Source organism: Schistocerca nitens, chromosome 5, assembly GCF_023898315.1.
Source record: "Schistocerca nitens isolate TAMUIC-IGC-003100 chromosome 5, iqSchNite1.1, whole genome shotgun sequence".
NCBI lineage: Eukaryota > Metazoa > Arthropoda > Insecta > Orthoptera > Acrididae > Schistocerca > Schistocerca nitens.
In genome coordinates, this window is record NC_064618.1 from 738164517 (window position 1) to 738182904 (window position 18388).

Below are 18388 nucleotides of genomic sequence, written 5' to 3' on the forward strand. Positions count from 1 at the left end.
CCCTTGACAAATCACAGAAAATACCTGCTGCTTGTAATTTGTTATTTAATGAATTAAGTACATTTTCACTGTAGGTGTAAATAGCCTTCTCGATATCAGAACCCTTCAGAAATCCAAACTGTGTTCTTGATAATATGTCATTTGTGGTCAGATGGTTGAGAAGCTGCCTGTACATTACTTTTTCTAAAATTTTTGAGAATGCTGGCAAAAGTGAAATTGGTCTGTAGTTTGGTGGTATCTCTTTATCCCCTTTCTTGAATAGAGGCTTAACATCTGCATATTTTAGCCAGTCAGGAAATGTCCCAGTTATAATTGACTGGTTTCACAAGTAACTTAGAATTGTACTAAACTCACAAGAACATGCCTTAATTAACTTTGTTGATATTTCATCGTAACCACTACAATGCTTTGTTTTTAAAGATTTTATTATGGATGTTATTTCTTTTGGTGAAGTGAGTGACATATTCATGTAGCTGAAGCTATTTGCAAAGGCTAGTTTCGGATATTCAAGGGCATTATTTACTGATCCTGACAATCCCATTCTATCAGTAATGGTTATAAAGTACTTGTTAAATAGATTTGCCACACTATGCCCATCGGTTACTAATGTGTCATCTACCCTTAATGCTATTTGCTCCTGTTCCTTTCTGGTTCTACCAGTCTCCTCGTTCACTATATCCCATATTGTTTTTATTTTGTTCCCTGACATTGCTATCTTCTTCTCGTAGTGCATTTGTTTAGATGTTTGAATTACTTTTTTTAATATTTTACAGTATTCCTTGTATTTGGCTAAATCATCAGTATTGGAACTATTCTTGGTCGACAGATACATTTTCCTTTTTGTCTGACAGGAAATCTTTATTCCTTGTGTAATCCATGGTTTTATTATAGACTTCTGTTTAATTTGAGTAACTTTTAGAGGAAAACAGTTTTCAAACATGGTACTGACATTGTTCATGTATGTATTATATTTTTCATTCATGTCATGGGCACTATAAACATCTTTCCAGTTCATATCTTTGAGCAGTTTTCTAAAACACTCAATTTTTGGTTGACTGACTACTCTCCTATACTCAGACTTAGCTGTCTTGATAATCTGATCAGAATTTACATCTAAAACAAGGAGCTGCATGTCATGATCTGATAGTCCATTTATAACAGGTTTTATGATATGATTTTGTTCCTTTGATTTGTCTATAAAAATGTTATCAATGGCTGTCCTTGAGGATTTAGTGATCCTAGTTGGAATGTTTACAGTGTGAGTTAGATTGAAAGACAACATTACTAACTGCAGTAAATGTTTACTGGAAGAATGCATTAGAAAATCTGTATTAAAGTCACCAGATGAGGTAATGGCTGAATTGAAGCTGTGGGGATGGATCATGAGTCATACTTGGGTAGCTCAGTTGGTAGAGCACTTGCCCGCGAAAGGCAAAGGTCCCGATTTTGAGTATTGGTCTGGCACACAGTTTTAATATGCCAGGCAGTTTCGTATCAGCACACACTCCACTGCAGAGTGAAAATCTCATTCTGGATACCTAACTCTTTATTTGCACACCGTTTGAATGTCCTATCCTGGTGGCCATCCCACCATATATTTTTGCATGCAAATTCTTCGAGATTGTCCGTTGCAATCTTTGATGTGGCTTCTGCCAGTCTTTCAGTGCTAATGTAAGTTTTAAGCTTTCTGACTTCGCATCTATGTGAATGTGTAAGTGTAACTTTTCAGTTTATGACTTTTATAATAGCGTAACTTTTCATAGTGTTTTTTACCTGACACTGTACATGGTGTAACTTTATGCTGACTAGTATCTATAGCTAACCATTAATTGTACTGCTTACGTAGCTTCTGTGTTTAAAGTACCCATCTGCAGAGTTACAAACATTACTTGCAATATTTATAGCCACAACGCATCTGACCCTAAGACATGTTAATAACTCTATTGCTATATAAACTCTGTATGTAATCTCAATATGTAGGTTTCCAGTGCAAAACAGTTACACAGCTACTGACCTAAATAACATCAGAAAGTATTTCATACCAGTCTCAGTGAACGTAATATGAAAATACAATCACTATTCCAGATGTACACAAAACAGTGCTTAATTCTGGTCCTAATAATCGCTTTAGCTTACCTGTGTGACAGTGGTTAGCTGTGCATTGCTTTGTAATCACATTTCACATAAAATTAGGGAAATAAGTCTTGCCATCTGCAGTGCGAGAGTGTTACACTCCAGCATAACATGCAGTTAACAGTCGGATCTCATGAACTGCAGTGCAAGCCCATAGTCTGTTTTAAAAATTTCGAATAGCAAGTGGGATGTAAAGGCTCAATGTTGAATGATTTGAAGTCTTTAAAGTTGCTTTCTGTATTCTTAAACCAGATTAAAAAAAAAAAAAATGTGAACAGGTATGTATTGTTACAGGCAAGTGCAAGGACTTTAAATATTGAACATAAATTCCCTGATATTATAATTTGAAGCAGATTGTTTTACACTGATTACTTCAAAAGAAAATGGGTTGGGAGTGATACGTTTCTTTCCTGAGGCCAGGCATATTCTGTGTTACTTGAAACAGTGGCACCAAATAGCCAAACAATGTGAGTTATAAAATTTATGCACAAAAACTGAAAAAGTTCCCTAAATGCAACATCCCACTTTCTGCAAAGCTAGTACATGTGACAAATTACCTTCTTTAACATATTCCGAATTATAGCAACAGCATTCCAAAATGACATCCCTGCACCAACACACACATCTGCCACAACCAGTGCTCAACACCGAAGTTTCACTCTCGAGTGAACTAATTATTTGACAAACATATAAACTAATAACTGTCAAACAATGGAAAATCCAGGATGGAATCTAACAATACGAAGAAGGAAAGTTGCTTCTCACCGTATAGTGGAGATACTGAGTCGCGATAGGCACAATAAAAAGATTCACACATTAAGGCCTTTGTCAGCAGTACACACAAGTGCAACTTGCACACACGTTTGCAGTCTCAGAGAGCTGGAACTACACTGCGAGCAGCAGCACCAGTGCATGATGGGAGTGCCGACTGGGTGGGGGTAAGGAGGAGGCTGGGGCGGGGAGGGGGAGGGATAGTGTGGTGGGAGTGGCGGACAGTGAAGTGTTGCAGTTTAGTCGGAGGGTAGGAGAGAAGGTGTGGCGGGGGGAGGGGGTGAGTAGTGGAAAGGAGAGAAATAAAAATAAAAGAAATTAAAAGAATGGGTGTGGCGGTGAAATGATGGCTGTGTAGTGCTGGAATGGGAACAGGGAGGAGGCTGGATGGGTGAGGACAGTGACTAACGAAGGTTGAGGCCAGGAGGGTTACGGGGACGTAGGATGTATTGCAGGGAAAGTTCCCACCTGCACAATTCAGGAAACCTAGTGATGGTGGGAAGAATCCATATGGCACAGGCTGTGAAGCAGTCATTGAGATGAGGGCTATCATGTTTGGCAGCATGTTGAGCTACAGGGTAGTCCACTTGTTTTTTGGCCACAGTTTGTCAGTGGCCATTCATGCGGACAGACAGCTTGTTGGTTGTCATGCCTACATAGAATGCAGCACAGTGGTTGCAGCTTAGCTTGTAAATCACATGACTAGTTTCACAGGTAGCCCTGCCTTTGATGTGATAGATAATGTTAGTGACCGGACTGGAGTAGGTGGTGGTAGGAGGATGTATGGGACAGGTCTTGCATCTAGGTCAATTACAGGGGTATGAGCCATGATGTAAGGGACTGGGAGAAGGGGTTGTGTAAGGATGAACGGCAGAATACCACGGTAGGAGGGGTGGGAAGGATAGTGGGTAGGACATTTCTCATTTCATGGCACAACAAGAGGCAATCAGAACCCTGGTGGAGAATGTAATTCAGTTGCTCCAGTACCGGACGCTACTGAGTTATGAGGGGAATGCTCCTGTGTGGCCGGACTGTAGGACTTTTGGAGGTGGTGGGAGACTGGAAAGATAAAGCACGGGAGATTTGTTTGTGTACAAGGATGAGAGGATAATTACAGTCAGTGAAGGCTTCAGTGAGACCCTCAGTATATTTATAGAGGGATTGCTCATCACTGCAGATGCAATGACCATGGGTGGCTAGGCTGTACGGAAGGGACTTCTTGGTATGAAACGCACGGCAGCTGTCGAAGTGGAGGTATTGCTGGTGGTTAGTAGGTTTGATATGGAGGGGGGTACTGATATAGCCATCTCTGAGGTGGAGGTCAACATCTAGGAAGGTGGCTTGTTGGGTTGAGTAGGACCACCAAACCACCCCCTGTTAACTTTCCAGAATTTCTTATCCTCGAACCTTGCCTCTCCATCATTCCCCAAATCCCTCAATATGCAAACTAACCTTATATCTGCAGAAAGAACCGCAGTCCACCATCTAAAAACTGATCCCGATCTTATAATCCTACGTGCAGACAAAGGCTGCACCGCAGTAGTTATGAACTGCAAGGATTACGTGGCAGAAGGAGTCCGTCAGCTGTCAGATACTTCCACCTACAAACCATGCCACAGTGACTGCATTCCAGCAATCCAGCAGGATCTCCAGTCACTACTCAAATCCTTAGGCCCATCCCAGATCCCCTCCCCAGAGTCCATCTCTCTACTTACCTCTACCACTCCCCTCACTCCCACCTTCTAAATGCTTCCTAAAGTCCATAAACCCAACCACCCAGGACACCCCATTGTGGCCGGTTACTGTGCCCCACTGAGGGAATATCTGCTCTCGTAGACCAATACCTTCAACCTATTACCTGGAATCTATCCTCCTGTATAAAAGATACCAACCATTTCCTCGACCGACTCTCCACCATTCCTGTCCCTTTACCACACGGTGCCCTGCTCGTCACTATTGATGCCACATCCCTGTACACTAACATTCGTAATGCCCATGGCCTTACTGCTGTCGAACACTACCTTTCCAGACACCCTATGGATTCTAAACCAACAACCTCCTTCCTAGTCTCCATGACCAGCTATATCCTCACCCACAATTACTTTTCCTTTGAAGGCATTACAAACAAACAAATCCGCGGTACGGGTATGAGCACCCGCATGGCACCATCCTATGCTAACCTATTCATGGGCCATCTAGAGGAATCCTTCCTAAAAATCCAGATCCTAAACCCCTCACCTGGTTAAGATTCACTGATGACATCTTTGCTGTCTGGATTGAAGGTGAGGACACCTTATTCACATTCCTCCGGAACCTCAACAACTTCTCCCCCTATTTGCTTCACCTGGTCCTACTCAACCCACCTTCCTAGATGTTGACCTCCACCTCAGAGATGGCTACATCAGTACCCCCGTCCATATCAAACCTACCAACCGCCAGCAATACCTCCACTTCGACAGCTGCTGCCTGTTTTATACCAAGAAGTCCCTTCCGTATAGCCTAGCCACCTGTGGTCGTCGCATCTGCAGTGACAAGCAGTCCCTCTCTAAATATATCAAGGGTCTCACTGAATCCTTCACTGACCATAATTATCCTCCCAACCTTGTACAAAAACAAATGTCCCGTGCCTTATCTTTCCAGTCTCCCACCACTTCCCAAAGTCCCACAGTCCGGCCACAGAGGAGCATTCCCCTCATAACTCAGTAGCATCCAGGACTGGAGCAACTGAATTACATTCTCCACCAGGGTTTCGATTACCTCTCGTTGTGCCCTGAAATGAGAAATGTCCTGCCCACTATCCTTCCCACCCCTCCTACCGTGGTATTCCTCTGTCTACCGAACCTACACAATATACTCATCCATCCTTACACAACCCCTGCTCCCAATCCATTACCTCATGGCTCATGGAATATTAACTGCATGGAATCACTAGTGTCTCAAAGAGAATTTATAATATGATCGTCAACCAAAGTAAAACATGGGTTATCTAAACTTACATCCAAATTCCATGAACCAATGCAAAGTGCATGGCAGAGGGTACATTCCATTTCACAAGAGGGGATTGTAATACATTCCTAGATTCATCACTTAAAGTTAGTTCTAGAAACTTTCTAAGTAGGTTTTCATGTGATAGTTTGCAGCTATCTTCAAATGTCTGCCAGTACAGTTATTTCAGCAACTTTGTGACATGATCCCATGGTTCGAACAAACCTTCGGCCATTTGTGTTGCCCTTCTTTGTATCCATTCAATATCCACTGCCAGTCCTTGTGGACATCTTCAAGGAGGTCAGGACTATTTGTTGACATTAGATGTAACATATTTCCATCACGATGTGGTTTCAAACCATTTGTTCAAGGTAGTTTTTAGGGAAGACGTTTAAAATATTTCACGGGAAGTCTTATGAAGCCAACTATTAACAAAACTGTAATTATCTCAATTGAGCGTTGGATGGTTAAGGTCTTCCCCGATGATTACAGCATGACTGGTGTGGTTATGTACTACAAACTGAGGTATTCTGTAACGTTTTTGATTACAAGAGAAGGTGAGTCTGTTGGTTGATAGAAAGATTCAGTTATAATTTTATGCTCACCTATGATACTCAGTCTTGCCCAAACAATCTCACCTGCAGCTTCAGGTCTTGCATCTTCCATGTTCTCTGTTGTCTTTAAGGGGCTCCGGAACGCCCTATACTTGCAATGTTAAAATAACGCTTATAAATTACATCTTTCCTCACAAAGTATTTGAGGTAGGAAGTTGAACTTTTTACAGATTATTTATTGGAATATGGGCTACAACTTAACACAGGGATTTTACAAAATTTTAGTTCAGTTATTAAAGATGATTTTTTTTTCAATTGTAATGAAAATTCACAACATTTTTTTGCAATTTTTTATTTATATATTAAAAAATATACAGTTTTTTGAAAAAAGGCTGTGTTAAATTATGCAGAAGGTACTGTGTAACATTTACTGAAAGTTTGAAACAAATATGTTTGGAAGATCCTTAGAAAACATGTAATTAGTATGAGAAAATAAAAGTTTTGGGAATCGACCGACAAAGATTGGATTAACTTTTTAGTGCATTCCAGGTCCATAGGATGGATTATCTTCATCCTCTGCAAACTCCTCCTCCAGCTTCCTCTTGTTCCTCCTCCTGTTTACTCTTGCTTGTATTTCTAGACTCTTTACAGCCCTGTCTGCAGCCCGAAGGCGTTCCTTGTCTAAAGCAAGCATCGCTTGTACCATGTTAGAACCTATCTTCATTCCCATATTTCTAAATACCTTGCACCATACAATGTTGCCATCATTGAAAGTCGCAACAGCATCATACACACCAAAGTGAAGTGTTTCTATTCCAACAAATACAGTCTTGGGGATTCTCGACCATATAACACTATTTACACTTTCATTGGGGTTTTGAGTTTTTCCGTGAATACACTTTTTCAACAGTTCAGGTGCTGCTAAGTCTCTGAAAATAGGTTTTATCGCCTCCATTATTGCATGAGGCAGACTATGCTTATGAGTGTACACTTCACCAGTTAGCAATCCTTTGTTATATTTACACCAACTGTCTTCTTCTTTGGGACACAAGCTATGTTGGGGATTTTCATCAGTTGAAGAAGTATGAAAAAAAAGAGCCCAAACAGCCTTCTTCATTTCGTCGACACTTTGTGTATTTTGCCTAATAGCCATTCCATAATAGTTCTGTATTTTGTCAATTACACTGTCAGTTAACCTTCCCTTCCCATCCAACCCTTTACCATCACTGAGTTTTTGTTTTTTGTACGAAGCTTTCAGTCGCCGAAGTCTTGTTCCCATTCGCTTCTGTACGTGTCCAATACACTCAAATTTCTGCACTACAACATCATCACCATAGGGCTTCAGTCCTTGAACATGTTTGAAACTTTTAGAATCACCGTCACCAAGGTAATTAACATATCGCACTTTATCACACGCCTCAGAACGCTGGAATATACTGGCAACACCAGCCACTTCCATTCCTCCACTACTGCCACTATAGTTAGCTTTGCAATTATTTTCATGTGTACCTTTATATTTTTGAGGACATCTACAATACTTTGATATTACTGCTACATCTAAAACTTTCCCTGTATACATACTGGTGGCAGATACTACACCATGAAGAGATGTGTGTCCCTGTTTATGCCAGGTACCATCGAACGCTGCTGTCAAATCTCTGTTACCTTATTTTCCATTACTGCCTCTTCCACAGCGTTCTTCATAGATTCCATACAGACATCTTCTACTTTAGACCCTATTAATTTATTATAGGTCGTAAACTTGGTTGGGGGATTTGGAAGATTCATGATGCCACAAAAAATTGCACCTGCAGGAGCACCCTTACCAACTGAACGCAAGGAATAAACAAATCTAATGTTGTGTTTGTAGATTTTGCTACCATTTTCTTCAGTTGCAGTTACTGCAACACTGTTCCAAAAGGTGGTCATGTATGAACACTTATCACATTTCAGTTGTATTTCACTAGCAAGTCCTACGTGCTTTTTATTATGGAGAGTTCCAGACCAACTTCACTACAATGAATACATCTTACACAGTTTGAAAAAATTCCTTTGAGAACCGACATATCAAATATTTCATACACATCCGATTCGCCCATAAAACATTCATAGTTTTCACTCATTGAACCAAGCTTCTTCTGTGAAGTATTTTCTTTCCCACTTTGACTGCTATGGGCAGGTGTACTTGAGAGGTTAGGTTCACTCACTTGGTTATCGTCTTTATTGTTTACAGTAATAACACATACCTTTGGCTTTCCAACATTTCTCCTTTTCTTAAAAGCCTTCAGAGGATTTCTAATAACTTTACTTTTACTCATTATTATACTTCAACAAAACAGAGACTCAAGAAACAGAATTAATTACGAATATTTTCGAGATAACGACAGAGTAAATAAACATGAAACAATCGACAATCACACCAGCGATATATATTGAACCATCACAGGTTAGCCACAACACATACTTTATCTCACATCACTAAAATGTACCTGATGAACACGGACGTTAATAATAACACCATTTGACAGCAGTTTAACAGCGCCACAGTGGGTCACGCCCATGTAGAACACATTTCAAAAAAAATTTAAAAATAGTTGCAATCTTCGGAATTGAATAAATTATATATCTATTAAAAGGTAATAGTCTGCAGATTCAGAAAATGCAAAAAAGTAAAAATTGAACTTTTCATGATTTTGAGCCTTTCCGGAGCCGCTTAACAGAATCATTGAGTTATTGGCAAACCTCAAAGTTGTTACTTCTTCTCCCTGAACTTTAATTCCATTTCCAGATTCTTCCCTGGCAATGCTCATGTCACAGTATGGCACGGAAATGGCCGAAACACCCTTTCATGGGTGGATATTACAACGAAGACATCATTGTGTTATACAGAATAAATGTAAAAAATAAAGTCTATCCTTCATACTAAAGTTCTGCTTTTTATTGTTACCTCCATTATTCTTAACCACAGACTAAGTGCTCTTTGGAGTTTCCCTAATGTTATATCTACTTAAATTTATATAGAATGTAGCATTCAATGTTGCCATGGAAACTGCATAGTTTCTTGACAAGGCGTCTGCTCATCGTTATTAGGTGTGCTTGAAGGAAGCTGTAATGCCGACCCAGTTTATATGGTAGCTCACTAGAAAAGCACAAGCACCCAGAGGAGGGAAGGGGCTGTAACACCACTGCAAGCAAAGTTGACATCCAGTTCTTCCGATTGTCAAAAATCATCTTACCATACAAGGTGGTGGTAACATTTTACTTGCTACCTGTTTGCTTATGAAATCCAAGGTAATGTGTCCCTGTTCTGCTTCCTTTGCATAATCAATACAGAGTATATAACAATAAATCAAGCATGGTAGCAGTAAAGTTACAACAATAATCGGTTAATACTCATCTTTCATTATTGCAATTATTCCCCGATAGTGAAATTGAGCAACTTTCTTCTGCAGACTAATGTTTCCCTGGTTCTTATTATGTGAAACACTTTTATAGCACTCTGTTGAAGGACAAACACTGTTTTAAATTTTGACTGAGTGTTGTCAAATTCTTAATAATTTTTCCAAATACAAAACTCTACAGAAGTCAACATAAAACTAGTCTGACAACATTAACAACTGCGAGCTCTGGTGCTCATCCATTTATAAAATCTAGACAATTGAAGTTAAAAAACCCTTTGCAGAAAATATAATTTTAACAAAGTTACAATCACAAAAATTTATTTTAGTTCAATTAGGTCCCACTATGTTCTACATGATGAAATACAAACACAGATTGATCACTCAAAATTAAAAAAAAAAGGTTGGTAATTATGTCTGAAATTTGTAACATAAACTGATTTAACTATATGTAGACAAGTCTTAATTAATCAAATAATTAATGCATTTCCTGGTTTACGATCATTTACAGTGTATTACAACACTGTGTGTTTACAAGTTGTGTGTTTGTTTTCATTAAAAATTACATGTTAATATGCTGTAATATTTACTTGCCTACTTACAAAACTTTTACGTGTTTGACAAAAATTATCTTAGATTAGAGTCAATGGTGACAAATTTACTAGCAATAGCAAAAATGAGTTTGAAAATTTGTATAACAAAACAGAATGTGGTTTGTGTGGTTTTCTGAATACTGTGTCAATCACTTCAATATAGTGTCTCTTGGTCTGTCACATTACAAGGTCCAGAGTGCATACTTCAATTAAATCTCTTCTTTCTTTCATACTGACATTATTGACATGTGGTTTGTGCAACAGCCCTTAAAATCCATGTCTTCCGTCAGATCTCTAATCACCCACGAGTTGATATGATCATGTTTTGTTCCTTTGCTTTGCATGAGATTATTCATTTAGATAGTTCATGCAACCATTTATGTCCACCCATATTCGGTCTTTGTTCATACAGTGCTCCTATTATAACACCTTTATTCATAGCTATAGAGACTACTAGTTACGAAATAGTTTTGATTTTTTTAGTGTATTGGATCATGAGAGAAAAGGGGTAACTGAAGAAGTTAATGTCCTAAGAACTAGCTGACTTATGGTTAAAACAAATATTTAAAAAATCAAGTGTTTGTACAAAGAAAAAAAATTTTTTTTTTGTTCTTTCCATGTAACAGATATAAAGGTAAAGGAACCTACATTGGAAAGTTTAACGAAGAAGAAGAAGGAATATATGCCTCCAACATTCATGTCCGTTGCTCAGGCTGCAAAGCAGCTGTTAGAAATAACTGAGAGAAATGGTTTTGATGATTCTGCAGGTATGTATATGTATACTAGATTAGCACCCGCTGCTCCACTCAGGTAGATTGTATGTCGTGCAAGAGATTTCTTTTGTTTTTATTTAATCAAATTTTTATGTCGTTCAGAAATTGCAACACCTTCTAAGCTTTTCATGCTAATTAAACATGATCTGTTCCGAATGTACATCTGACTAAAAAGCAGTTCTGGTAGCTGATGTCCAAAGTTTTTGTTAATCATGCTTTTGCCTTATTGTGCAGATATTTCCATAGCAACTTTTGTCCCCTAACAAATATTTCTTTATATCTAACTGAGAAGCAAAGTACCAATTTTCATAAATGTAGCTTTAATTTTTTTTTTAATTTAACAAAAATTTTTCTATAAATTTTCATCCCCTATTGCATTCCTTTAGGGGTTGAATTTCCAGAAACACTGAAATATATATATATATATATCTTAATTTATAACTGAACTGAGAAGTCAAATACCAATTGTCATAGATGTAGCCCTAAAAATCCTTTAGCAGTTCTTTTGTTGTGGTTGTTGTTGTTGTTGTTGTTGTTGTGGTCTTCAGTCCTGAGACTGGTTTGATGCAGCTCTCCATGCTACCCTATCTTGGACAAGCTTCTTCATCTCCCAGTACTTACTGCAACCTACATCCTTCTGAATCTGCTTAGTGTATTCATCTCTTGGTCTCCCTCTACGATTTTTACCCTCCACGCTGCCCTCCAATGCTAAATTTGTGATCCCTTGATGCCTCAAAACATGTCCTACCAACCGGTCCCTTCTTCTTGTCAAGTTGTGCCACAAACTCCTCTTCTCCCCACTTCTATTCAATACCTCCTCATTAGTTATGTGATCTACCCATCTAATCTTCAGCATTCTTCCGTAGCACCAAATTTCGAAAGCTCCTATTCTCTACTTGTCCAAACTATTTATCGTCCACGTTTCACTTCCATACATGGCTACACTCCATACAAATACTTTCAGAAACGACTTCCTGACACTTAAATCTATACTCGATGTTAACAAATTTTTCTTCTTGAGAAACACTTTCTTTGCCATTGCCAGTCTACATTTTATATCCTCTCTACTTCGACCATCATCAGTTATTTTGCTCCCCAAATAGCAAAACTCCTTTACTACTTTAAGTGTCTCATTTCCTAATCTAATTCCCTCAGCATAACCCGACTTAATTTGACTACATTCCATTATCCTCGTTTTGCTTTTGTTGATGTTCATCTTATATCCTCCTTTCAAGAGACTGTCCATTCCGTTCAACTGCTCTTCCAAGTCTTTTGCTGTCTCTGACAGAATTACAATGTCATTGGTGAACCTCAAAGTTTTTATTTCTTCTCCATGGATTTTAATACCTACTCTGAATTTTTCTTTTGTTTCCTTTACTGCTTGCTCAATGTACAGATTGAATAACATCGGGTACAGACTACAACCCTGTCTCACTCCCTTCCCAACCGCTGCTTCCCTTTCATGCCCCTCGACTCTTATAACTGCCATCTGGTTTCTGTACAAATTGTATATAGCCTTTCGCTCCCTGTATTTGACCCCTGCCACCTTTAGAATTTGAAGAGAGTATTCCAGTCAACATTGTTAAAAGCTTTTTCTAAGTCTACAAATGCTAGAAACGTAGGTTTGACTTTTCTTAATCTAGCTTCTAAAATAAGTCGTAGGGTCAGTATTGTCTCATGTGTTCCCATATTTTTACGGAATCCAAACTGATCTTCCCCGAGGTCAGCTCCTACTAGTTTTTCCATTCGTCTGTAAAGAATTAGTGTTAGTATTTTGCAGCTGTGACTTATTAAACTGATAGTTCGGTACTTTTCACACCTGTCAACACCTGCTTTCTTTGGGATTGGAATTATTATATTCTTCTTGAAGTCTGAGGGTATTTCGCCTGTCTCATACATCTTGCTCACCAGACGGTAGAGTTTTGTCAGGACTGGCTCTCCGAAGGCTGTCAGTAGTTCTAATGGAATGTTGTCTACTCCCGGGGCCTTGTTTCGACTCAGGTCCTACAGTGCTCTGTCAAACGCAGTATCGTATCTCCCATTTCATCTTCATCTACATCCTCTTCCATTTCCATAATATTGTCATCAAGTACATCGCCCTTGTGTAGACCCTCTATATACTCCTTCCACCTCTCTGCTTTCCCTTCTTTGCTTAGAACTGGGTTTTCACCTGAGCTCTTGATATCCATACAAGTGGTTCTCTTCTCTCCAAAGGTCTCTTTAATTTTCCTGTAGGCAATATCTATCTTACCCCTAGTGAGATAAGCCTCTACATCCTTACATTTGTCCTCTAGCCATCCCTGCTTAGCCATTTTGCATTTCCTGTTGATCTCGTTTTCGAGACGTTTGTATTCCGTTTTGCCTGCTTCATTTACTGCATTTTTATATTTTCTCCTTTCATCAATTAAATTCAATATTTCTTGTGTTACCCAAGAATTTCTACTAGCCCTCGTCTTTTTACCTTCTTGATCCTCTGCTGCCTTCACTAATTCAACCCTCAGAGCTACTCATTGTTCTTCTACTGTACTTCTTTCCCCCATTCCTGTCAATTGTTCCCTTATGCTCTCCCCGAAACTCTGTACAACCTCTGGTTCTTTCAGTTTATCCAGGTCCCATCTCCTTAAATTCCCACCTTTTTGCAGTTTCTTCAATTTTAATCTACAGTTCATAACCAATAGATTGTGGTCAGAGTCCACATCTGCCTCTGGAAATGTCTTACAATTTAAAACCTGGTTCCTAAATCTCTGTCTTAGCATTATATAGTCTATCTGATACGTTCTAGTATCTCCAGGATTCTTCCATGTATACAACCTTCTTTTATGATTCTTGAACCAAGTGTTAGCTATGATTAAGTTATGCTCTGTGCAAAATTCCTGCCAGATGGCTTCCTCTTTCATTTCTTTCCCCCAGTCCATATTCACCTACTACGTTTCCTTCTCTCCCTTTTCCTACTCTCGAATTCCAGTCACCCATGACTATTAAATTTTCGTCTCCCTTCACTACCTGAATAATTTCTTTTATCTCATTATACATGTCATCAATTTCTTCATCATCTGCAGAGCTAGTTGGCATATAAACTTGTACTACTGTAGTAGGCGTGGGCTTCGTCTCTAGCTTGGCCACAATAATGCGTTCACTATGCTGTTTGTAATAGCTTACCCGCTCTCCTATTTTCTACTCATTATTAAACCTACTCCTGCTTTACCCCTATTTGATTTTGTTTTTATAATCCTGTATTCACCTGACTGAAAGTCTTGTTCCTCCTGCCACCTGCCCTTTTTAAATTTTCTAACCTACCTGCCTGATTAAGGGATCTGACATTCCACGCTCCGATCAGTAGAACGCCAGTTTTCTTTCTCCTGATAACGACGTCCTCCTGAGTAGTCCCTGCCCGGAGATCCGAATGGGGGACTATTTTACCTCCAGAATATTTTACCCAAGAGGACGCCATCATCATTTATCCATACAGTAAAGCTGCATGCCCTTTGGAAAAATTACCTAGCTTTCAGCTGTTCGCAGTACCAGCACAGCACGACCGTTTTGGTTAGTGTTACAAGGCCAGATCAGTCAATCATCCAGACTGTTGCCCCTGCAACTACTGAAAAGGCTGCTGCCCCTCTTCAGGAACCACACATTTGTCTTGTCTGGCCTCTCAACAGATACCCCTCCGGTGTGGTTACACCTACAGTACGGCCATCTGCATTGCTGAGGCACGCAAGCCTCCCCGCCAACGGCAAGGTCCATGGTCCATGGGGGGGTTCTTTAGTAAATATTTTCTTTAGTAAATATTTATTTTCAAAAAAGCTTTCATCCACTGTTTTACCTCCTTAATGGTTGAATTTCCTGAAATTCTGAAACATTTATTTTCTTTTTTCTGACTGAGAAACCAAATACCAGTTTTTGTGGTTCCAGCTTCAAAATTCCCTTAATAGTGACATACTTTCAAAAAGTCTTTCATCTCCTGTTTCAATACCTTACTAGTGGAATTTCAGCCAATCCCTTCTTAAATGTTGCCTACACATCCTCTCCAAACTTCAGGTTTCTATCCTTAGTGATTTCAGTTGGACAGTGATGAGTCAGTGAATCAGTCTGACCCTATTTCACGTCCTTTGGGGTTGAATTTCCAAAAATAGTGAAACACATACTTTTTCATCTCTAACCAAGAATCCAGAGACCAATTTTCAAAGATTTAACTTTAAAAATGCTTTTGCAATGAAATATTTTCTTAAAATATTTCACCCCCTTAGAGGTTGAATTTCCAAAAACAGTGAAACACACATTTTTTTGTTACTAACTGAGAAGCCAAATTAAAATTTTTTGTAAATTTAACTTTAAAAATGCTCTCATAATAAAATATTTTCATAAAAAATCTCATCCCCTATTCCAGCCCCTTAAGGGTTCAGTTTCCAAGAACACAGAAACATGTATTTTTTTCTTTTTTTATTTGTAAGTGGGAAGTCAAGTATCAGTTTCCATAGATATAGCTTTAAAAATATTTTAGCCATTTTTTAATAATGATATATTTTTGAAAAATGTTTTCACCCATTATTTCACTCCCATAGAGTTAAATTTCTGAATACGCTGAAACATGTATTTCTTTATTTCTGACTGAAAGACCAAATACCAATTTATGTAGGTCTAGCTTTAAAATTGCCTTAATAGTGACATTTTGCAAAAGACACCTTCATCCCCTATTTCAACACCTTAGGATTGGACTTTCAAAAAATTTCTTGTCTAACGATGCTTACAGTATAAGATCCACACTTTCTCCAAATTTCAAGTTTCTGTTCTTAGGTGCTTGGGCTGGATGATAATGAGTCAATCAGGACATTGCCTTTTATGCGGGGTGTGTCACGTAAAACCGGCTCATCATATGCAACAATAATGTTGAATCTGTTCTCGTGCGTCTATAGTAATGGAAAACAAGAAACGCCATCCAAACAGTCGTATACAAACTAATCATTTCCTCTGAGGTACTGACACTGCACAGAACTTTGTTGTTGTGTAAGGCAGCTGCTACCACAGCCAATGAAACCAGTAAAACTAATTGAGAAAAAGATGTTTTTGTGTGAAACGAAGTTAGTGTGAGTATGTGATACCATTACCCAAGTGTGTTGCCATTGTTGAAGCACTCATTTGCACTGGAACTTAAGTGAAAGCAAAGAATTTGTTTCAGCAGAAATTTCCAATGTTCTGTGCTAGCAAAAAGCACCATACAGGAATTGATTTAAAAATGGCGGCATACAGGATCGGTTCAAAATGCTCCCAGGAACAGGCCACCAACTGTCCGCACACCTTAATTAAAGAGGTAGGTACAGGAGATAATGACAAGACGTCCTTGTCAGTCAACCAGGAGACTGACTCAATAGGTTCATGTAAGTGAGAGAAGTTGCAGATGTGTTTTAAAGGGACTGAATTTAAAACCATACCGGGTACGTGTTGTGCAAGAACTGAAGGATCTGAGCTGGAGAAGAGAGTGCATTTTTGTTCATGGCTGTTGAGAATTCTTGCCAGTGGTATCTTGGACCCACTAAGGCTCAACGTGAGTGGCGAGGCATGGTTCCTCCTGTCTGGGTAAATAAATTCTCAAAACAACCAGTATTGGTCAACAGAAAATCCACTCGTGATCTACCAGGTACCCCCGCCTGATGAGATGATTTGTGTTTGGTGTGCCATTTCCACCACACGCATTGTGGGCCCCATATTCTTTGAGACAATGGTGAACAGTGACATGTATCTGGGAATCCTTGAGTAGGTTTACTCAAATTTGGCTGAAGAGGAGTGTTAGTTATGTTACTTTCAACAGGATGGTGCAACGCACTACACATCAGTTGCATCACTGTCCCGTGAGCCTGAGATATTTACACCAGAGAGGACAATTAGCAAAGGTTTGTAGCCTCCACGGTCACCAGACTTGTCCACTTGTGACTTTTACTTGTAGGGACTGTTAAAGGGAAGAGTATATGAAAGAAAACCACACACAATTGAAGTCACTGGGAACATGGCACCTGCATTAAGAAGCTTTCAGGTCCCATGGGTTTCGCTCTGAAATTTTAAGTTACTGTGCTCTTAACTGACTAGTCTGCCAAGGATTTTCGACTGAAGAAGGGGTCTGCCAGCTGAAAAGGTTGGGAAGCCCTGTCCTAGACCATCCTTGTGCCACTCTCAATCCCAACTCCTTGCCAAAAGGATCATATCCCTGTGGAAGGCCCAGGTGGAAGATCTGCCCAATCTACCCACCCAACACTTCCTATTCTATAGTTATTCACAGGTTTATCCTACCTCATCAGGGGCTGGGCCACCTGTGAAAGCAGCCATGTCATTTACTCACTGTGCTGCAATTATTGCACAGCTTTTTATATTGGTATGACTACTACCAGGTTGAATAGTCACTGCCAAACTGTGGCCAGGAGCAAAGTAGACAAATCTGTGACACAACATGCAGCTGAACGTAACACGCTTGATTTCAGTGGCTGTTTTACTACCCGAGCCATCTGGATCCTCCCGTATGCCACCAGGTTTTCTGAACTGCGCAGATGCTGCGAGTTATGCTTACAACAAATTCTCTGCTCCTGTAATTATCCCAGCCTCAACCCACGGTAACATAGCGTTCCCACACCCCCCACCCAACAGTTTCCACCCTCTCTGTTCGATCATATCCACCCCATTCCGATCTCTGACCCTCTGTTTGTCGTCCTATGCCAATGCACCTGCCCAGCTTTCCCTCTTCCTCTCCTCCTTCATTCCATTTCCCCTCCTCCCTGTCCCACAACCTCCTGATATTGCACTAGAGATGAGAAAATTCGTTCTTCCGTGGGAACTAGTTCTCTGGTGATCTTTATTTTTGGAGAACCACTCATTTTTAGTCATTTGCTGTTCATTTATACGTGGAAAAATTGAAAATTAGTAGTGTAGGTGACTGAAGGATGGAGGGCGCCAAGATGGGGCATTTGCTCCCCCACTGGAGACAGGAGTACAGAGTTTTTATTCATTGCAGAATTCACACATACTTGTAGAAGTAATATATGTGATTCTGCAGAACATCTCGTCTAGCCAATTGTAGCATTACGTGCCTGATCACAATGAAATAATATAGGGTGGTGCACAGAAAACTGGCCCCGAGTACAGACTGCTCACAAATTATGCACGATTTGTTGCTCACTACTAGCAGATACAACAAC

The 18388-nt window shown here is 39.6% G+C and overlaps 1 protein-coding gene across 6 annotated transcripts in view; it reads left to right on the forward strand.

Annotated features, from left to right (window-relative positions):
- Window positions 1-18388, forward strand: part of LOC126260967 (diphthine methyl ester synthase) — a 125480-nt gene that overhangs the window by 50026 nt on the left and 57066 nt on the right. For 4 of the 6 annotated variants that reach the window (XM_049958492.1, XM_049958491.1, XM_049958493.1 and 1 more), the window contains one exon: window positions 11061-11201. The exons of the other annotated variants lie outside the window; for them this stretch is intronic. In XM_049958492.1, coding sequence (XP_049814449.1) covers window positions 11061-11201 — 141 coding nt within the window. The remainder of the gene's footprint in view (window positions 1-11060; window positions 11202-18388) is intronic. 6 annotated transcript variants of the gene reach the window in all.